The sequence below is a fragment of the Quercus lobata genome, chromosome 8 (assembly GCF_001633185.2).
Source record: "Quercus lobata isolate SW786 chromosome 8, ValleyOak3.0 Primary Assembly, whole genome shotgun sequence".
In the NCBI taxonomy this organism is placed as follows: Eukaryota; Viridiplantae; Streptophyta; class Magnoliopsida; order Fagales; family Fagaceae; genus Quercus; species Quercus lobata.
Window position 1 is genome coordinate 29,574,686 of NC_044911.1, and position 21,965 is coordinate 29,596,650.

Genomic DNA, 21,965 nt, shown 5'->3' on the forward strand with positions numbered 1-21,965 from the left:
TCATACACAAATTAAGACAAAAAATAATGAAAATTTGTAAAGACTAAAGAAAAAGTTGATTTTGCATTAATTAAAATTTTTTGATTAATTTGGCCCCCACTTAGAAAAAGTTTCTTTCTTCGCCCGTCCTTTTCTATCGAACTCGTGGAGGATTCACACCGTCACACCGCGTTGAAATATGAAAACTTACCTTAAGCAATAAGGAATAGGAACAAAGTTAATGTATTTATTCTCAAACAAGAATATTTTTTTTTTCTACAGAAAAAAAAGAAAAAAACCAATAGAGGATTCAGCCTTCATGGTTCTCATGTGAATGAAACAAACACACTCCAACAAAGATACCTGAATGAAGGGTCGGGGAGTTTAATATAGACAAGGCAATGTATTCAATTATGCAAAGAGACAAAAGAAAGGTTTATTTATTTATTTTGAGAAACAAGAAAGGTTTATTTGCCTTCTCAAAAAAGAAAAAAGAAAAAGAAAGAAAGGTTTATTTGGTAGTAAACTAAAGACACAAACTTTGGAAAAATTATATAGCCCTCACACTTAGTAATTTGTAAAATAAATGGTAGATAAATGATATGGTCTATTATGAATATATTTTTTTTATATAAAATAAAAATTTTATTCTAAATTAATCTAAGTATATCAATATATAGTGCTTTCTTAGAGACTTGAAGCTGATTCTTCTCCCACATTTTATATGCAGTTATACTTATGGCGTAGATGTCGACGCATGAGTACAATATTATTTCTTCAAACTTTGGCCCCCCCTCTCTCTCTGTTTGCTTCTCCTGGGTCCTCGCCGGTCCTATAGGACACACGCTTCTCTCTCATACCCCATAACCCCCTGTTCCATTCCTTTCATATATATCAAAACCAAAAACAAAAACAAAAACTCATAGTCTCTCTCTCTGGATAAAAGAATGAGAAAATCAGAAAGATTTCATTTTTAGGACTACTTTCTCAGACTCTATAAGGTACTTCCTCATTTCTCCCTCTAAATGCGCATTTTGCTTCGTGGGTTCTTAGCATATTTATTCAATTTTGATTCTTTTTCTTTGTGTCTATTGGTTCAGAGGTTCAAAACTTCATTTTGCTACATGGGTATTGATTAATTTCTTAGTTTGGTTTAATTTTGATTCATTTTCATTGAAATGATTGCTTCTCTTATGCCCCTTGTTGGATTTCATTATTGGATCAGTCTAAAACCGCTTAATTAGATATTCATGCACGTTAAGTTAGACTTAGATGTATACTATGGTTTCTTAATTGGGTTTTTATTTTTTTTTTTTACATGTATGGATCTGAGTTTGTGTTTTGTTGTTCTTGGATTATTGAATTTTATGCCACCTTTTTGTGCTTCTGATATGGTATATATGTATTATGTGACTATGTAAATCTTGTTGAAGTTTAGCGTTCTTGGTGTTGGGGAATTTGCGCAAACAAAGGTCAAAATGTCTAGTTTTGTGGGTGTTTTTGTTTCTGATCCATGGCTTCAGAGCCAATTCACCCAAGTCGAGCTTCGCACCCTGAAATCCAAAGTAAGCATTTATTTGTTCTCCAAATATGTGCAATTTGGATGATATTGAATTATATACATTTGTTTTGTTTTGTAATAGTTTATGATTAATTGTCAATTTTGGGGTGATATTAACTGGGTTGCATTGGTTTTAGTATGTTTCTGTAAGGACTCAATCTGGCCGTGTCACGGTGGGAGATTTACCAAGCATTTTTGTGAAGTTGAAGGCTTTCACTGAAATGTTTAAAGAGGATGAGATTAAGGCTATGTTGGAGGAGTCTTATAAGGATATGGATGAAGAAATTGATTTTGAATCCTTCCTTCGGGTGAGTTTTTGAAGTACAAGGTTTTCATGCTTTTTGCTCATTTATTCACACACTTATAATGGCATTATTCATTGGAGAATGAATTATGCTCTATTTTTTATTAGTTTTCATGCATCTCTCTCTCTCTCTCTCTCTCACACACACACCCACACACACAGTTCATATGAAATGGATTGAACTGAGCAAGTTGTGGAAATTTATTAATTGGCAGGCACATATAAATTTGCAATCCCGAGCAACATCAAAATCACCCGGTTCAAAGAATTCCTCTTCATTTCTCAAGGCCACCACAACAACTGTCCACCACTCAATTAATGAATCTGAGAAGGCTTCCTATGTTGCCCACATTAACAGTTACTTGGCAGAAGATCCATTTTTGAAGAAGTATCTTCCTCTTGATCCATCTACAAATGCTTTATTTGACCTTGCAAAGGATGGAGTTCTTCTCTGGTAGATGCGCTGGATCCACTTAGTTATTTTTTAAGATTTTTTTATGCTTGTTGATGGTGCTTGTGTTTGTTGACACTTTTAATTGCTTCATGTAGTAAGCTTATTAATGTAGCTGTTCCTGGGACCATAGATGAGCGAGCTATCAACACTAAGAAAGCCCTTAATCCATGGGAGAGGAATGAAAATCATACCCTCTGCCTCAATTCTGCGAAGGCTATTGGCTGCACAGTGGTTAATATTGGCACACAGGACTTGATTGAAGGAAGAGTAAGTTCAGCTACTACCAGCTACCAATTGGAATTTTCTTGTCTTATTTTTCTTTGTGTATTAAATTTTCTCTAGTTTTTTATTTTCTTTTTTTGTCTCCTTTATGTTGGTTTTGTAGCCACATCTGTTACTTGGCTTGATTTCTCAAATAATCAAGGTATGCAACTCGAACTTGTTCCTTTATGCATTGCATATAATCTCTTAGGACTTAGACATCATGATAAAGGTGGTGATCTAATTTCAACCTAAGAGACTTGAGTTAGGTTATCAGTGTTTACACCATTGATTCTGCTGTGTTTTCATATGATGGCAACTTTAGATTCAACTACTAGCTGATCTCAATCTGAAGAAAACTCCTCAACTTGTGGAATTGGTGGATGACAGCAAGGTCATTTTTTTCTTTTTGTTCTTCGTTATCTATGTTTTGAAAATATGCAAGGATAATACTTTTTGCACTTTGCTATATATGCTAGAACCTAGAAACAGTGGTCATATATTTATTATGCTAATGTAATCCTATAAAAAATCAGCAGGATGTGGAGGAGCTTCTAGGCTTACCACCTGAAAAGGTTTTACTTAAATGGATGAATTTCCATCTGAAGAAAGCTGGTTATGAAAAACCAGTTACAAACTTCTCTTCTGATGTGAAGGTAAGTGAAAACTCACTTGTTGATGAATCACTGAACACTTTATGCTTGTATCTAATAGCAGAGAATTTATTTTTAAGTTGGCATGGCTTAGGGATTAGAATAATTATTCTGGGTTTGACTATCTCATGTATATAGAGTTTCCAGCTGAGATTTTACAGGTTCTGGACATTGGTGAATAAATTGTGAAAATATGGTTATATCATACTGACTCACAAAAGAAAATAAGATTTGTCATCTCATTCCTAATGTCCTGTCATTGTTTCAGGAAATAGTAAGATGTTAGCTTTAAGGAAAAGATTTGTATTTGTAATCATGCATCATATATTTGAGCCACCACATGGCTAGAATTAGACTCATACTTAATGATTAGAGAAAATAGTAGATTGAGACATTTATATCTCATGTTTTGGATGTGCTGTGTACGATGTTGTCTTAACCTCGTTCATCTGTAGGATGGAGAGGCATATGCGTTCCTTCTCAATACTCTTGCACCTGAACACTCAGGTCCCGCTGCTTTGGATACAAAAGATCCTACAGAAAGAGCAAACATGGTTCTTGCGCATGCAGAGAAATTGGATTGCAAAAGATACCTCACTCCTAAGGACATCGTTGAGGGTTCACCAAATCTTAATCTTGCATTTGTTGCACAAATATTCCAGCATAGGTGAGGAATGACATCTTAAGTTTATTCCGTTTTAGGTTTGCATATAAGCTTGTCATCTCCCCCCTCCCTCTCTCCCCACCTCTCCTCTTTCATAATCTGAAACCATGACTTCTTTTTTTGGGTTATTTTTTGGTTATTGAACTTTTGACCTCTTATGAACTGATTCTAAGTTTTTTGGTAAGTATAGACTGATTCAAGTTTCTCCCCCTTATTCTGTCTTTTGATTTATATGATATGATCAATTCATTATTTTAACCTGCTAGTTATTGTAGTAGACTGTCTCTTTTCTACATTTTGGTGATTGATTTTTATCTTATGCTTTTCTATAAAGATTTGTTGCAGGTTCAAAATGTGTCCTAGTTTTGCATAAGTTGTGGGAGACACACAAGGTTTCTAAGATCCCTTATGTGCCCTTTGGAAATATGATGCCATTATTATTGGTTAAATATGTTAATTCTAAGTCAATCTTATGACCTTTCAGAATAAATATGATGATGCTGACATTAAAAACAACAATAACAAATTAATAGGAATTTATTAATTTTGTTATTAGGCTTAGTTGGTTTTTATGTAGTGCTTCTGTTAGATTTGGTCTAGAAATGTGCACCTAGTTTTGTGCATGTGTATTTGCTATTTACAACAATCAGCCATGTAGGCTTGGACCAAAAGATGAAGAGAAGAGACAAACTGATGTGAAGTCTCTCTCTGTTGTAGAAGAATTAGCATGGTGGCTGTTCTGAATTTCACAAGTTTGTGCATCATAGTAAATTTAACCTATACAGCCACTTCATCCCCTTCATTCACTGGTGCTTGTATTTTTAATCCCTTAAATGGCACGGTAATTTTTTTGAGAGACCTATTGATCTTTTGAAGTCTTTGATAGTTGGGAGTCTTGGGACTTTGTTTGAGTGGTCTTGTATTTGGGGTTTACACAATGTATTTCCATTTTTTATTTTCTACACTCTGTAAATTGTTCTCTTTGATTTGTTTGTAATTGTTTCGAGTACAATCTATTCACCATCGTGAACATGATGTTTTTTTTTTTCTTTTTCTTTCTTTCTCAATAAAGTTTTTATTACCTATAAAAAAAGGGTTCGTTTTTGTGCAGCTCAATTGTCTTCATGGTAATTTCTGATGGTACAACAATATAAAATTGTAATTATTTTTTGTGCATGTCCTAGCTCTGTGGTTGTTTTAATTTATGTTGATGGCATATAATTTTCTCTGCAGGAATGGCTTGACAGTTGACACCAAAAAGATGTCCTTTGCTGAGATGATGACAGATGATGCACAAACTTCTCGTGAGGAGAGATGCTTCCGATTGTGGATTAACAGTCTTGGAATTGCTACATATGTTAATAATGTTTTCGAGGATATCAGAAATGGGTAAGGTTTTTGTTTCCCCCCAGTAGTGTCAAGCCCATATGAATCTTGATGGAAGATGAATTTCATTTTGCTCGCAGATGGGTTCTTTTAGAAGTTCTTGACAAAGTTTCACCAGAATCAGTTAACTGGAAGCAGGCATCAAAGCCTCCTATAAAGATGCCATTTAGAAAAGTTGAGAATTGCAACCAAGTTGTAAAGATTGGGAAGCAATTAAACTTCTCCCTTGTGAATGTAGCTGGAAATGATATTGTGCAAGGAAATAAAAAGCTCATACTAGGCAAGTTTCAAAACTACTTAACTTCTGTTATCTTGCTTATTACTACTGCTCCATTCAATCTATCCATATGACTCATGCCTATGCTTGATGGGGTCATGGAAGATTAATATGCTATTACTTTGCAAATTCGCCTATTCAAGAATTATTTTATTGAGTCCTCGTGTGAAGTCCAATTGAAGTGAAAGATGTGCCCTTATAATGGTCTAAGTATGAGTCTTTTAGGGTTAAAACAGTTTTTATTTTATTAGTTATGGTCAGTTTTATATTGAGGGGCAAATCTGTAATCTCTACAATTCCTGCGAATTAAGGGTATTTTGGTAATTTAGTTGAGTCTAGAATCTTCTAGGGTTTTATGTATCTTAGCTTTATTTACTTTGGGTCCAAGTTAGTATTTATTAGGTTTTATTAGTAGTCCTAATACAAGTAAGAGTCTTTATATATATTGTGCTCAATGTATTCAAAGAGAATAGAATGAGTTGATTAATAAAATTTAGTGTTTTGAGCAATAGGCATGTTAACCTTTGTTGTTTCTTTCTCCTTCTCTCTTCTCTTTATTTTCTCTTCTTTCTTTCTAAGGTTACTGTTCACGGGAATTGAGCAATATAACCTCTGTATTTTGCCAATGAGCTTAATTTCAAATGGAACCTCCTTCCTTTGTAAGAGCAGGGGGCGGGTCCGGTCATGAATTCAAGATCCTCCAAATGCAGGTGTAGACTTCCCAATTAAAAAGAGAAATAAATAAAGTCTGTTTTTTCCCATTAAGTTATTCTTGTGGCCAACTTAAGAAAATCTTTAGACAGGTCCTTTTGTTTACATATTCTTTAATATGAACAATGGAAACTGAACTGTAAGAAAGGGTCAACGTGTAATACATGGACATATAACACAATTGTGTGTAACCCTTACTAATTATATTTCTTAGTTGCCAGGCTTATGGGTATGAAAATCTTTTCCTAATTTAGATTAAATGAACCCAAATCTTTGAAATGGAACACTTGTACATATTGATCAGGCAGTTCAAAGGTTGGAAAAATATAGTAAATCTTGCCTGTGTGATAGTTGCCTTTATTATAGAAGAACATTAAGATGCATAAATTGGGCCAGAGAATAGGCCATATATCAAGGCTATTAGGTGCTCACACCACAGGATCAGGCCTTTTGTTTGATTGGGTTCATTGGTAATTGGGAACTCTCTAACTGTCTAACCTTTCAATTAATCTTTACAGTACTTTGGTTCTTTTCCACTTTCAATTACACTTTCTACTCAAGAAATTTTAATTGTTAGAGCATGCTATACTGTTAGAAATCACTTAACACCTTGCCTCCTGTCCCACCTGCAGCATTTTTATGGCAACTCATGAGGTTCACCATGCTCCAACTCTTAAAAAACTTGAGATCACACTCTCAAGGTAAAAAGGGTAAAGAGATAACAGACACTGATATTCTAAACTGGGCAAACAACAAAGTGAAGAAGGCAGGAAGAACCTCCCAAATGGAAAGCTTCAGGGTAATCAAGTAATCAATGACCTTGTTTTACAATCTGATTCTAACCTATGATTGATGATATTTGTGTCTAAATTAACTTGCCTTTTTAGGATAAAAACCTTTCAAATGGAATTTTCTTCCTGGAGCTTCTTAGTGCTGTAGAGCCAAGGGTGGTTAATTGGAGCGTTGTTACAAAGGGAGAAACAGGTATGTCAGTTTTCTTATGGTTCAAGTGCACAACCCAATGTGGAATTTGCCAAGCTTGCACCTTTTTGGCTTACTACATAAAACGAGAAGAATAGAAATGCATGAAACAATGGGAAATTTTCTCACTTAACTGTTTCTAATATTGCAGAGGAAGATAAGAAGTTGAATGCAACATATATAATCAGTGTTGCACGAAAGCTGGGTTGCTCCATTTTCTTGTTACCTGAGGAAATTATAGAGGTAAGATTCTTCTAATAATGTTGGATGTGTATATTTCTCCTCACATTTTGTTGTCTTTCCTCTCAAAAAAAAAAAAAACCTTTTCACATTTAACACCATGATGTAATGAAACATTTGGAGCTTCTATTTCAGTAGTCCATTTTGTGGAGATTATGATTCTGAGCCTGTATACTCATTCAACTTATAGAGAGATAGAGAGAGCATATTCCAATTGTATTTTTTTGTAGTCTTTCTTTTAGTAGTGGATTTTACACTGAAATGCTAATCAACCTAGTTGCTCTGCACCTCTTTAGATCTATTCAGTCCAAAAGTTTGTGCACATTTGGGAGAGTTTGTTTTTACTGGCTTATTGGGCTTAAAAAATAATCTGGCAAAGCAAAGCTTTAAAAAGTTGTACATGAGCTATAAAAAGTTAAATAAGCTGGAAATAGGCTCTGGGAAACGAACCTGCAGCCATTGCACAATGTTATGTTTCTTAATTGATGGTTTGTATGAAGGTCTCTGGTATACTCCCTGTATACAGTGTTTTTCCCTTTTCAATAAAGTACGTTATTTATAAAATAAAATAAAAGTTTGTACGAAGTTTTGTAATTACCCCTTTTGAATGAAGGTTGAAGTAGTCCACGAGCAGATGTTATTGAGTTGACTCACATATTAGGAAAAAGAAAAGAATAGATGATTAAGTTGGCTTCTTTCTGGCTAACAAGGGTTCAGCTATGCTGCAACTGCAATTGACATTTACAAATGTATAAAATACATGACTCTTTAACTAATTTTTTATTGTTATGCCATGTGTTCCATAACAACAGGTAAACCAGAAGATGATCCTTATTTTGACAGCAAGCATCATGTACTGGAGCTTGCAGCAACCAGCAGAGGAGTCGGAGTCAGAGTCGTGCCCTGCTGAAGACAGTAACATTCCTGATGCATCCCCTGCAGCTTCGGTGGATGGCGAAAGCGAAACACCTTTGGATGGTGAGGTCTGTAATTTGGCCATAAACGATGCTGCTTCAGATACTACCCCTTCAGATACTTCCCCAGAGGTTGAAAATGAGGAATCCCCTGATAAGGTTGAAGGAAAGGACTAGGACAGTCCTGATAGAGAATGAACAATGTTTTTCCCTTTCTTTTCTTTGTTCATTACTTTTACTTTTACAAGGAATAGGAAAGAGTAAAATTTTCCTGCAGTTAGGATATGATACAGCTCCTTATTTAAAGAGAGCGTGTGCTTCTAGACCCCAGGGGGAAAAAAAATTGAAGGGTCCTGTAAATTTTCTTTTAACTTTTAACTAAAGGCTTCTTTTGTGAGGCATATTCTTTTTATTGAAATTACATTAATACTGGGGAATAATGTAAGTGGGTCATAATCATAATGCATTATTTATTCATTTTTCTTAGTATTGGGTGTGTTATCGCACTTTTCAATTTAATGCTTGTGTTTGATACTAGCTTGGAATACCGTAGGATGTAAATTGTTTTAGATTCAGGACTCCCAAGTGCATTGACACTGGCGTTATACACAATTGCTGTCAACAGAACAAACATGTGCTCATGATTGCGTTTATTTAAGTATATAGTCATGCCAATTGCTTCCATGCTCCGGGAGGTACTTAGGAATTTTTCACTGTGCAGATTTGATTACTATCCATTATATTACAAGAATTGCAGGAGTATGAATTTGTAGGAGTACGGAGAATTTATAATCATACGGGTAAAGTGCCACGAACACCTAATTGAAGTAACTTATTAGGAGAGTGGAAGCAAGGAAAAATAATTATCTCTATTTGAAATTGATTCATTTCATAGTTTACATTAAATATTGCAAATATATAGTGCATAGGCTATCAAACACTGAAGGGGCAACTCATGTCACTAGCCCATACTACACATTAAAAAAATATATATATATATATATATTATGTATATTTTCAGGACACCTAAATATCCTTAGTTTGCTTTTATTTCTAACTTTCACGATATTTAGATAATTATGCATGTGCTAGGTGATTCTTTCTAATTTGTCTTCTTTCTTTTCAATCTTTTTACATATAGTTGTAATTCTTTTGTAAGAAAGCAAGGAATGCAATAATAAATCTTCTTCCATATATTCTCCCTCAGATATTCTGTGTTTTTCTTTAGTATCAGAGCCTCAACCTACTTAAATAATAAAAATCTACTACTTTTTAAAATTTTGTAAACGAAGTGTAAAATAGCCTATCTACTATCTTTTGTAGAGGAATTGAGTACGAAGAGCAGAGAGCACTCTGATGCTAGTTTTACATAATTTGTTTTCAACTAGAAGCGTTGTGCTCTGGGCACCTCTATCTCCCAATTGAAACATCATACACATACAGATCTCTTTTGCTTATAGGAAAACAAAATCATATCATTTAGAAGATCATTCTTAATTATGCGCCATGGCCATACAATTTAAAGATATCAATAGTGCAAGAAGGCAACGTCTCTGTTAGTCTTGGCCCCTTAACGTCATCTGACTAGCGTGCATGGGGAAGAATGGGGGGTTGGTTTGGTCTAAAGATTCAAAGAGGGGCATAACAAATGCCCGCCAGCCATTAATATGATAACAAGACCATATCATTGTGAGCTAATGCCTATAGATTACCATGAATCTTTCTTTTTTGCTTGAAATACATTTTACCACCATGATTCAGAACCAAACAGGGGAAATCGATGAGAATTGAGATTGGTTCCTCTTTATCTAACACAAAGACATCAGATAAAACGGCTCAGATTAACAAGTATTATTCCATCCAACAAGTATTTCATTAGATCATTAACTGTAACCAATTACACCATAATTCAAAATAAATAATAAACCTAAGATATAAAATTCATGGATGCTCGAGTAACTAGAGTTACAAAAAAATCCAACTGAAGTACTCTAGAGTCATTCCAATTTATTGTCCACTACAACCAAAAAAATGTTTTATTTATACATCATTAAAAAAAAAAAAAAAAAAAATTGTCTATAAACCTACACTCTCTCTTTGTTTGCTAGGCATGGGGAAAGAGGTAGGAGGGGATACAGGTGATCTAAAACCATCATGAATATCATCAGCAGGAGCTCCATCAGATTTTTCTCGTTCAGCAACAAGCACAAGCATCTCAAGGCGCTTGTCAAAGAGTAAAGCACTCTCATCTCTCTTGTCAAGCTCAGCAGCTTCAGCTTCAAGCCACTTCTCTCGTAAATCATCAAGAAGATTTGCTTGGTCTGTATTGACTACAGCTCCTGGAGCACTTGGAACAGTGGTGCGAAGTGAGGAATCCCCAGATGGTGGTGGGAGTGTCAACAGCATTGCTCGGAATTCTGGTGTATCAGCAAAAGTCTCAAAATTACAGGCTATCGTGTCTAGACAGTACTCCCGTATCTTGAAAACACCATACCTAAACATGCAAATCACTCAACATTATTTTATTATTGTTTTTTGATAGCTAAGAAAAAATATATTCAAGAAAACTGCTAGATGCAAAATAGCATCAGCAAATCAAAGTACAAAAAAGGAAGGGAAAACAAAAAACATAAAAAATATAAATTACAAAGAAAGAGAGCTAAGGAAAAGAGGAAGAGTCAATAATGCGAGTCCCCAAGCCCTAGCCCAATCAAAAAGGGAACCAGAAAAGAGAGCAAGCATTTGGTCCTCAGATTTATCCAAATCCTCAAACGTCCACCGATTGCGTTCCCTCCAAATACACCACACCAAACAAAATGGAACTAAGTTCCAGATGTAAGAAGAATGCTTTTCCAACCAATTCCACCAACTAAATAGAAAATCTGACATCGTACATGAGGGAACCCATGAAATCCTTAAAATCCTAAAGACAAAGCACCATAGCCGATGAGCCTTTCCACAATGTAACAACAAATGATCCACTATCTCACCATAGCAACAACACATAATGCACCAATTGACGAAATCAAAACCCCTAAGCCATAGGTTATCTCCCGTGAGGATCCTATCCCATGCAGCTGTCCAAACAAAGAAAGAGACACGACAGGGTACCTTAACCTTCCAAATGCCTTTCCAAGGAAAGACGAACCATGTAACTTATAATAATATGGACGGATAGTAAAATCCCTGTTTTTTGTCAACTTCCATTTCAAACGATCACCATCAGTCCCTGAAGGTAAATTGGATGCCAAGAGACATAGGAACTTGTCCACCACATCTGCCTCCTAATCATTAGGATCATGATTGAAGCAAACATCCCAAATTCTCCTATCCCCTGCCCCTTGACAAATCAAAGATGACTCTACGGAAGCCTCTCTGTTCGCAGCAAAATTGTACAAGACTGGAAAAGCCAATTTGAGAGGAAGATCTCCACACCACCTATCTTTCCAAAATTTCACTCTATCCCCCACTTCAACCTTATACTGGACATTTTTGTTAAAAACTTCCCAGTTCATCCGAATACATCTCCACAAACCACAAACGTGGCCACCCCTTCCCAACTTAGAGGTCCACCCCCCACCCCCCAAAAAAATCTTCCCTAAATTTCAAAGCTACCACCCTCCTCCAAAGCCTATTCTTCTCAACCCCAAAACGCCAAAGCCACTTTCCTAGTAATGCTTTATTGAAAGTGGTCAATTTCCTAATACCCAAGCCTCCTTTAGCCATAGGCATACACACCTTATCCCAACCCAATAAATATGTCTTAGGGTCTCCCCACAAGAAGTCCCTTTACAGCTTCTCAATTTTGTTTGCCACATGTGTAGGGATGGTGAAAAGAGATAAAAAAAAATAAGTGGGGAGGCTAGATAGTGTGCTTTTAAGCAATGTCAGCCTACCACCTTTCAATAAATACAATTTCTTCCACTTTGCTAGCTTCCATTCAATTTTTTCCAAAATAGGGTTGCAAATAGAAGGGGACTTATGGGACACCCCCAATGGCATACCAAGATAAGTCATAAGTCATTGACAAGGCCCTAACTCTACAACCCAAAATCTCTGCCAAAGCATGCACATTATTTACCTTCCCTATAGGCACCATTTCGCTTTTAGCTACATTAACCTTCAGGCCAATCACAACCTGAAAACAAAGCAACAACAGTCGAACATGAAGGACTTGCTCCACCTCTGCATCACAAAACAAGATAGTATCATCTGCAAATAGTAGATGTAAAACACATTCCCCTCTACCCATCCTACCATCCGCTCTAAAGCCACTAAGTAAACTTGCCCCCTCCATCCTCTTCACCATCCTACTAAACACCTCCATTATAACGAAAAATAGTAAGGGAGACAATGGATCCCCTTGTCTCAAATCTTTAGAGCTACCAAAAAAGTCAGCTGGGGACCCATTGACCAACACAGAAAACTACACTATAGAGATACAGGTTCGAATCTAACTACACCATTTCTCCCTAAAGCCCATTTTCTTCAACAACTTCAGAAGTGCTTCCCAATTCACATTGTCATAAACTTTCTCAATATCTAACTTACAAATCACCCCCGGAATCTTACTCTTCGTTCTACTATCAACACACTCATTGGCAATGAGAACTGAACCAAGGATCTGCCTACCTCCTACGAAACTATTTTGAGATTCAGATATCAGTTGATCTAACACCACTTTCAATCTATTTGCCAGAACCTTAGCTAAGATTTTATATAAACTCCCCACCAAATTGATAGGTCTAAAATCACGAATGTTGGATGCATCATTCTTCTTAGGAATCAAAGCTATAAAAGTAGCATTAAGAGATTTCTCAAACTTACAGTGTTGATAGAACTCTTCAAAGACTTCTAAAACATTTCTTTCTACAACTCTCCAGCAATAATGGAAAAAAGCCATAGAAAAGCCATCTGAACCTAAAGCTTTATGCCCTTCCATATCTCTGATCACTGATAGAATCTCATCCTTCTCAAAACTCCTCTCCAACCAGCCCCTCTCCACCTCCCCTATTTGATCAAACTCCAGTCCTTCCACAAAAGGTCTCCACTCCTCAGAAACTGATAAAGGGTTTTATAAAATTGAACTACCTGAACAGCCACTTCCGCTTCATCCTCATAAATCACCCCATCCACTTCTAGGACACTCAGATGGTTATACCTTCTATGAGAATTGGCCATCTTGTGGAAGAACTTCGTATTATTATCTCCCTCCTTAATGCATAACATCCTTAATTTTTGTCTCCATGACATCTCCTCTAGGGAAAGAAGATGCTCTACTTGCGATCTCACTTCAAACTTCTCATTTCTCTCCATCTCAGTGAGTCCAAAAACCCCTTCCTTAGCGTCTAGTAACTCTAGAGCCCCCAATAATTCTTTCTTCCTGCGCCCAACATTGCCAAACTCATGGCGATTCCATTGAATAATGTCTTCTTTCAAAGCTTTCAATTTTTTAGCAAACACATAAGTAGGAGTACCCGAAAAAGAATGGCGATTCCACCATGATTCCACCATGAATCTACTCTATCGAAAACCCGTCCGATTTCATCCACATATTACCAAAAGGGGCTTTTCCCCCTCGCCATACCCCCTGCCTCCAAAAGAATTGGGAAATGATCTGAAACAGGTAGTGGTAGAATCTGTTGGATCACATCCGAAAAGTGTTGCTCCCAATCCTATGACACTAGAGCCCTATTGATCCTAGAGATGGATGGTTGTTCAGTACCACTAGACCATGTAAAGCTCCCTCCCTCCCTCCAACGGCAAATCTATCAAGTTTAAATCTTCAATAAATTCAGAAAACTTTTCCATAGCCGGAGTAAGCCTAGACCCACCCCTCCATTCACTAGAAAAACGAACAACGTTGAAATCCCCAAAACAACACCACGGAACATTCCAATAATGCCGAATACCAACCAACTCATCCCACAAATCACCCCTCAAAAGATTATCGTTCGGGCCATACACCCCAAAGTATGCCCAAATAAAACCTTCTCCACACCTTTCCACTGAACCAAGACCGAAAACAAGCCCACCAGAACCTCCAACTTTTCTAAAACCCTCCTATCCCACATAATCAAGACCCCATCAGCTGTCTGATCAGCATTTAGAGCCACCCAATCCACAGACAGACAGCCCCAAATGCTGCAAACTAGCTGTCTATCTATGTTGGCAAGCTTTGTTTCTTGTAGGCATACGACATCACACTGCCACTCCTGTAACAAGTTTCTCACTACCAAATGTTTCTGGGAGTCATTCAAACCTCTAACATTCCATGAAACCATTTTCAGCTTCATAAAGACTTTATGGCTCCGCAATGTCACTACCACACTATCTCCCATCATAGTTAACCATTGAGACTAAATTCCTCAACTCTCTTTTCCCTTTAGCCATGGAGGATGCTACTTTTTGGTTAGCAACTGCTCTCTTCCATTGCTAGTTAATGACCACCATCTCCCTTTCTAGCCTTTGAAGATAAGCAATACACAACTTTTCATGACAATTAACAGAAAGCCCAATCACTCTACTAAAACCTGGGATTCTGTTCTTCACCCATTTAGAGACATCCAGCGTACCATCAATATCGTTGTGCGCTTCCATTGACAAAGCCATCCCTAAGGGATAACAGTCAATAGCAGATTACAAACTTCCAAACACTCCTCCTCACCCAAAACAGTTAGGCCACAATCTGACTTCGGTTCTATCAACGTTAAATTGGGCTGGCCAATCTCACCCATATCTAACAGCCTGGTGCCCTTGTTGTCCACCCCTTGAAACAAAAGCACACTACACACACTTCCAACATTATCCACTCTATTGACACCAAAATTCACAAAACCCGCAACCAATAGTCTCTTAAAGATATCTGCCAAAAAAATACCCTTCGAGAGTTGCGAAATTACCATGTCAGTCTTGCCCAAAGCCATCGTGAAGTCATCGGAGTTGAACCCATCAGGAGAGGTACCATATAAATCCATTTGAGCCACCTCGTGACCGTTAGAGTTAAACCCAGCAAAGAAAAAGCTATTAATCTCCATCGGAGCCACCACCAGACCATCGGAGCTTGTTCCAAACTCCAGCCCATCCACCGCGATGCTGTCGGAATTTATCCTATCAAGACAACTGCTAAAACCCACCATCGGCCTCACCATGAGGCCATCTGAGTTGAACCCAGCCTCAATCCCAGCCACCGTGAGGCTATTGGAGCTGATACCATCAGACTTGTTGCAACTAACGAGCCCAATGACTCGGGCTTGTCTGAAGGAGATAATAAAGGTATCATCGAGTGGGCCAAGGGTGTTGGGCTAGTCAAAGAAGAGGGCTCGCCCCTTTCATGAATACTTGGGCCCAAGAAGCAAACTTCATTTGACTGAAAAGAGCCCAAACCAGTTTGGCCCAATGTGGGACACAAACTTTGACCCCGTGACCCACTAGAGGGACCCCCCACAAACTGCCTCTGACTCCTAATGACCCACTTAGAATTCCTCCAACCTCCTTTATTAGAAATCCCTGCAACACCCCTAAATTGGGCAGAGCCTATCACAAGAATTTTTTGCACCCGTGACCCACTAGGAGGACCCACCACATGCTCCCTCTGACTCCTTGTGACCCATTTAGAAGTCCTCAGACCACCTTTATAAGAATTCCATGTTACATGCCTTTTACCTTCCTCATTCACCTCTATGGTCAAGCCTTCTCCTATCCAGTAAGACTTCCTCAGTTCAAATTCTTTTCCATAAACAGAATCATTCACCTATGATTTGAAATTCAATTGAAAGCTCCTTTTAATACCAACCAGATTTGTCTCTCCCAAATTAAATTCCACATCACTGTGCCGAGGACCCACATCTCTTCCTCCTAGAGTCATCGGACCAGGTATGCTCACCGGCATTTCGCTCAACCTCCTCTGCTCAATGACTGGGTTCTGCTTCTCCCCCTTATTTTCCCCTAGTTGCATTTTCCTATTATCATGGGTGCTTAACAGATTAGACTGATTTCTGCCCCTGACTTGCACTTGATGCCCACGCACTGTATCAGCAAAAGTTTTAAAAGGTTGAACCCCTGATTTATCCTTATGAAGCTTAGCTACAAATGTCAACTGAGCATAACCACTATTCACAAAGTTTTTGGGTTCCAACATCTTCCTTAACTCTAACCCAAAAACCCTCCATCCATTCTTAGCTCTGCCTTCTGGAATAAATATGGACCTCCTAGACCCGCCAACTTTAAGTTCAGTCAATAGAAGGAACAAGCCAAAAGAGTTGAAGCACTGTTGGAGGGTGTAAGCTACATCACCTTCCCTAAACGTATAAAAATACTAATCCCAACAACAATCTGTTCTATACTCTTCAACAGCCATTGTGCAGCATTCTTACCCATGAAGACTAACTTCATGAAGTACCTACTCCGCTCAAAAATCCTAACAGAAAAATACCGTCCCCCTTCCTCTACCACCAGTTGAAAAGTTGGATTCAATACAAAAACAGAGGGAACCACCCATAATAGAAAGATCAAAAGAAGAAAACCGCAAATTATCTGGCTAATTTGAGGTAGCCAGACCTCAGACCAAAAAGAAAATGCCTCAAAGGGGGATTGTCACAAGAAAGGTTCTTTCAAACAAAAAAGCAAACCGACCAAGAATAAGATTATTAAAACCACAATTGAGTTCAAGGCTGATAAGGTATTAAACAATTTACCCATTAATGACTTAATTTCATTTCTAACCATCTATGCAGCTATAATTTGAAAGGGTTCCAGCTTATTGTCAAATTATCTGGCTTCCTCCCTATGAATTTACTCCAGATTGACATAGTTAACTACCAAATAGGTGGGGAGCAAAAATATGATTATATCCACTACAAGTACATCGAGGTAGGATCAGAAGCACTGTAAAGGAAAACATATTCAGCAAATCACCTGTGGGGAACTTTAAAGTTTCTTGTCAAAAAATGTCAAAATAAGAGAGAATTGTTATTTTATTTTTTCTTGTTCCTCCAGATCATGTTGAGCAGTTCAAAATGTATAAATGATGATGATATTTATATTAAGAACAGCTGAAAGAGGTTTTACACACTCCCAGATACTTAATATGGGTCTTTATTGGATAGCCTAATAAGGATTCCCACTGGAAGTTACGAATTCAATGTGGAGGCTAAAAAACTGCTTGTTGCTAATGTCGGAATTAGAAGAGTATCCTACAGTTTCAGATGAAAAGCAGAACATCTAACTGGAAGTTATGAATTCAATGTGGAGGCTAAAAAACTGCTTGTTGCTAATGTCGGAATTAGAAGAGTATCCTACAGTTTCAGATGAAAAGCAGAACATCTAAAGGTCTAATGCTAATAAGTGTAATGATAGTAGTTAACAATTAATACAGAGAGGATTAACAACGCAGCAATTAACTTGTCAGAAAGGAAAGATGGAACAGTTCACTTAGCAAGTGCCTCATCCAAGAGCTCACAAACTGTTATACAGAAGTGTAATGGGACAAATATGTGGCACTTCGTAAGAATATAATGATTCAGTTATGTACTCCCTTTCCAAGTCCCCGATATAGATATATAAGACATCCTCAGTGCACACATTACTATAGCTACTGATCAAGATATATTAGGAAGAGAAAAGAGATAACCAAAGACGTACATGTCTGATAATATCAACCAATGGCACAATTCTGCAGGTGAGGCCATTTCCAAGTGTGGCAATAGTACATCAGCTACAGCTCGCTTAAGAGGAAATAACAAGTATCTAGAAGCAGCATCAAACATTTCCTCTGCCTGCTCAATTAACAAGAGTATTATAACCAGCAAAAGAAAATATTTTTGCTAAAAGTAGTTTTGATTGATGCATTTTATACCTGATCCGGGTCTATATCCTTCAAGCCATCAGTGTACCTGAATCAACCAAAGGATTAAAATAAAACACATGACAACTAAAGCTGGTACTGAAATGGTGATCACATGCAATCATGTTAAATGGTCTCAATCATAATCAATGGTTTACTTGCAGTCTTCTTTGCTTATATTAAGTAATTGATCACATAAAAAATGGACAACAAAAGTGCAAGAAACATTCTGACTAGGGAATGAACCTTGGGTTATTGTAACAACAAAATCTTTGCTGCATAATTTCCTCTGAATGTTCTGACCTAATCTAAGTATTCTATAGTAATGAGATTTGACTTACATATACTCAATCATCTTCTCAAATGCTTCTGTCCTCAAATCACGTTCATCAAGAAATGGAAGTGTATCAACAGGTAATGCATCTTTTCCTTCATAAAAATCCTTCATTCGAGACAATCTTGCTCTAAAGTATTCTGACCTTGATGCTAAAACTACTTGATGGCAACGAAAAATATTTTTATCAACTCTTACACAAACATCTGCAAGATCATCAACAACATCATTGATCTGCATTGCACCAACATTATATGATAATTCCTCAACGTTGTTGTCTTGGTTGTGTTCCCTGGTGGAATTGGCAAGGGAAATTTGAAGGATTTGATGCAATGCTGCAGGAAGTCGATCATCTTCAGGAAGGGACAAGCCCTGTAAAATGAACCGTTTCTGAGAATTATCTACATCTCTTAGTGCTTTGTATTCCGCAAATTTCTGGTGAATCAATTCTTTCTCAAGAATCCTTTGTAATGATTCACTTTTGCATACTTTGCATATTCTCACAAGATCGTCCATGTCATCTACTGCAATCTCTAGTCTATCAGAATAAAAGAAGTGGATAAGGCTGTAAAGAGCAGTATAAGATAACTTTTCCCTTGCAAATCTTACTTCCTTGCGGTCTTTCCAATCAGTTTCAAACTTCCTCTTAAAAAATGGTGACCGAGCACTTAATATAACTCTGTGAGCTTCAATAGGACTACCTTGCACAAAAAATACCACATCTGGTGGGAAGTGGTAGGAACTGGATCCCCCATTGGATGACACACCTAGCCAACCATATCACATGTTGAATGTTGAATTAATATGCATATTATTCTTGGAAGAAAAAATATGTAATGCCATTGAGCTGGCAGGCGTCAACGCTGATGAAGCAACTAAATCAAAAAATTTACTTTTAACACATTAAAATAGAATTATTTTACCTTATGTTACCCAATTTTACAGCAAAATATCAATAAATCAATCAACCAATCTTTTTCTTATTCATCCAATCTTCCGAATTTGTAATATCATGTACTTATTCAAATCAACATGTAGAACACAAATAACACCCGACAAATTTAATTTTCCAATATTATCTCCACTCTTCCTTAAGAGCAGCCATCGTAATCTCACAAGATCTGCCCCGATGAGTTTGCCCCCAAAACTAGAACCAGCTCCATCAGGCATCAGTCCCACACTCAAATACACCAAAATACCCATATGAACCATTCACCCACAAAATAAGTTCATTCCAAAAAATCAAACGAGACAACATTCTTCATAATCATCCTTTATTCCCCCATTTACTCACTCAACCCAAAATGAAATTACTTTCTACAACTACCTCTACTCGCATAAATTTTAGCCATTAACACCACAATTAAACAATGTACAACAACCCAGGATTTGTACCCACAAACTGTATCTAACTCATAATCCCCGCACCACTTGTAGATTTCACATGACCAATTCAGGAAATGTAACATTTCAGCTTTTTATAAAATAATATTAACAATACTAATACATGTACCATAGATTTATAATTTTTTTATTTAAAAAAAAAAAAAACAAAAAAACCAACCAACCAACCAAATTGAGAGAAACCGGTCAACCCACACCACCAATTCAATAAATTCAAAATTGAGCTACAAAATTTACAAACAGTAACATTCCTAAAATTTAAACTAACCCAGGATCCTATTTAACGAAACCCATCAGTAAAACAAGTATATTTCAGCCAACCAGAACTCACAGACAACAATGTTCATAAAATTGAACCAACCCATTACCCCACCTCACAAGTCCCAATTGAGTAAATTCAACATTGGGCCACAAAATTTACAAAAAGTAACATTCCCGAAATTGAAACTAACCCATAATCATATGAAGAAAAAAAAAAAACCCACTCAGTAAACCTAGTATATTTTCAGAAAAGAAAAAAAAAAAAACGAGAAGTCACAAACAACAATGTCCATAAAAATTGAAACAGCCCCATTACCCTTATCTCCCAAAACATGAAAACCCACATCACCAATTAGCCAAACATACCATAATCAGGATGGTCCGAGTATTCCCTGTTGCCAGCACAAGCCAAGAAAGTGTCTCTCAAAGCACCCTGCAATGGACCCAGAGGCGGTGGCCTAGCTTCAAATGCCTTCAAAAGCTTCCTAACCTTCAAGTTCAGCGCTGCATAGTGACACCTATCGCCGTCAAAAGTGTGCTCTGAACATATGGCACCACTCTCAAGCAACATCCTCGCGGCGTCGAGGTGACCCGCCAAGCAAGCGTAGTAGAGCGCCACCGAGTCCCACTGGTCCCGAGCGTTGACGTTCACGCCGGACTCCAACAAGTACTTGAGGCGGTCCACGTCTCCGGCTCGTGATGCTTCGAAAACGTCGCCGTTTGGGACCTTCTTGAGGGGTATGGAGGACCCGAAGTCTGATGGGTCCAGGTCGATCCCGTCCAGGTCTGTGTCGATGATCCATGAGTTCGGGTTTGGGAGATTGGTGTTATGGCCGGTTGGGGACATTTTTGAGCGGGTGGAGCCGTGGGGGAGATTTGGGTTTTGCTTTTATATGGGTACAGACTGCAGGCTACAGAAACTAGAAATGTGTATTATTATCCTTGTACGGTACCACCTGTTGTCTAAAGTCCCAAGTAGCAACCCTTTTTAAAAAAATAAATGAAATATATTTTTATGAGATAATTATTTATTTATTAACCACATGAGGTTAGGCTGATTTCATATTATTTATCCGTGGTTTGATAAGAGTGTCTTCATTCACTTGAGGTTGATTCCGTTATGCGATCGTTATTCATCTCATCACTTTCATGGTTAAAAATGAGAAACAAACACTAAAAATTAAAAAAAATAAAATAAAATAAAAAAAAAACATAAAGAATCAAGAGCTAAAAGTGATATTTGTAAAAAAATTTGGAAGATTTTATACTTTGCCTCAAGAACACTACTAAGGAGACATTGACTAAGAACATATATGAGATTTACTAGGTCATTAGATAGGAAAAGAAGAATAATAAATAATAATAATAATAACCATTAAAAAAATAAAATATGAGGCATAAGTATTGATGATGAATGGATCTAAGGAGGGAAAAAATGAATGGCTATTAGGGCTATTCAAACTTCAAAGCTTCAAGCAACAACCCAATTGAGCCAAACAAACCGAAAATAGTGGCTCAGACATTCAACAACCACCACTCAAATAAACATCCCCACTATCGATCTATGTAAATATGTTACCCCCCCCCCCCCCCCCCCTCCTCTTCCCCAACATGTTGCAAGTAATGAACAACCAAGTTGATAAGATTGGCATGCTGAGAAAATCTCTCTAAAAGCCAACTACACCAATGAACAATCGTACTAGAAGGAGTCCTGGTCTAGATTTGATTTGGATTTGG

The 21,965-nt window shown here is 37.3% G+C and overlaps 2 protein-coding genes across 4 annotated transcripts; one reads left to right on the forward strand and one right to left on the reverse strand.

Moving 5' to 3' along the window:
* Positions 1–716: 716 nt before the first annotated feature.
* Positions 717–8,825, forward strand: LOC115955701 (fimbrin-5-like). Of its 3 annotated transcripts, none has more exons than XM_031073960.1 (15): positions 722–980; positions 1,413–1,544; positions 1,678–1,848; positions 2,060–2,298; positions 2,394–2,565; positions 2,684–2,722; positions 2,885–2,953; positions 3,099–3,215; positions 3,668–3,879; positions 5,110–5,265; positions 5,343–5,542; positions 6,883–7,049; positions 7,138–7,234; positions 7,383–7,474; positions 8,284–8,825. In XM_031073960.1, the coding sequence occupies exons 2-15, from the start codon at positions 1,458–1,460 to the stop codon at positions 8,560–8,562; spliced, it is 2,097 nt and encodes a 698-aa protein (XP_030929820.1). In that variant the 5' UTR covers positions 722–980; positions 1,413–1,457; the 3' UTR covers positions 8,563–8,825. The 3 variants fall into 3 exon arrangements, with proteins under 3 accessions (XP_030929821.1, XP_030929820.1, XP_030929819.1); XM_031073959.1 differs by having other exon boundaries at positions 1,418–1,544; XM_031073961.1 differs by lacking the exons at positions 7,383–7,474; positions 8,284–8,825 and having other exon boundaries at positions 717–980; positions 1,418–1,544; positions 6,883–7,057; positions 7,138–7,216.
* A 1,419-nt stretch (positions 8,826–10,244) lies between these two features.
* On the reverse strand, positions 10,245–21,183 carry LOC115955543 (BTB/POZ domain-containing protein At2g04740). The gene is made up of 5 exons (XM_031073697.1): positions 20,595–21,183; positions 18,571–19,330; positions 18,242–18,278; positions 18,028–18,161; positions 10,245–10,879 (listed from the first exon to the last, which is right to left on the reverse strand). The coding sequence occupies exons 1-5, from the start codon at positions 21,073–21,075 to the stop codon at positions 10,462–10,464; spliced, it is 1,830 nt and encodes a 609-aa protein (XP_030929557.1). The 5' UTR covers positions 21,076–21,183; the 3' UTR covers positions 10,245–10,461.
* Between the last annotated feature and the right edge of the window lie 782 nt (positions 21,184–21,965).

Bases quoted from the DNA above. Each gene is read 5' to 3' on its own strand.
- LOC115955701 (XM_031073960.1), top strand. From the start codon at position 1,458: ATGTCTAGTTTTGTGGGTGTTTTTGTTTCTGATCCATGGCTTCAGAGC. The intron at 2,954-3,098 runs GTCATTTTTTTC...AAAAATCAGCAG, and splicing joins AATTGGTGGATGACAGCAAG to GATGTGGAGGAGCTTCTAGG. The intron at 3,216-3,667 runs GTAAGTGAAAAC...GTTCATCTGTAG, and splicing joins ACTTCTCTTCTGATGTGAAG to GATGGAGAGGCATATGCGTT.
- LOC115955543 (XM_031073697.1), bottom strand. From the start codon at position 21,075: ATGTCCCCAACCGGCCATAACACCAATCTCCCAAACCCGAACTCATGG. The intron at 19,331-20,594 runs GTATGTTTGGCT...ATGGTTGGCTAG, and splicing joins CTCGGACCATCCTGATTATG to GTGTGTCATCCAATGGGGGA. The intron at 18,279-18,570 runs GTAAGTCAAATC...TGGTTGATTCAG, and splicing joins GAGAAGATGATTGAGTATAT to GTACACTGATGGCTTGAAGG.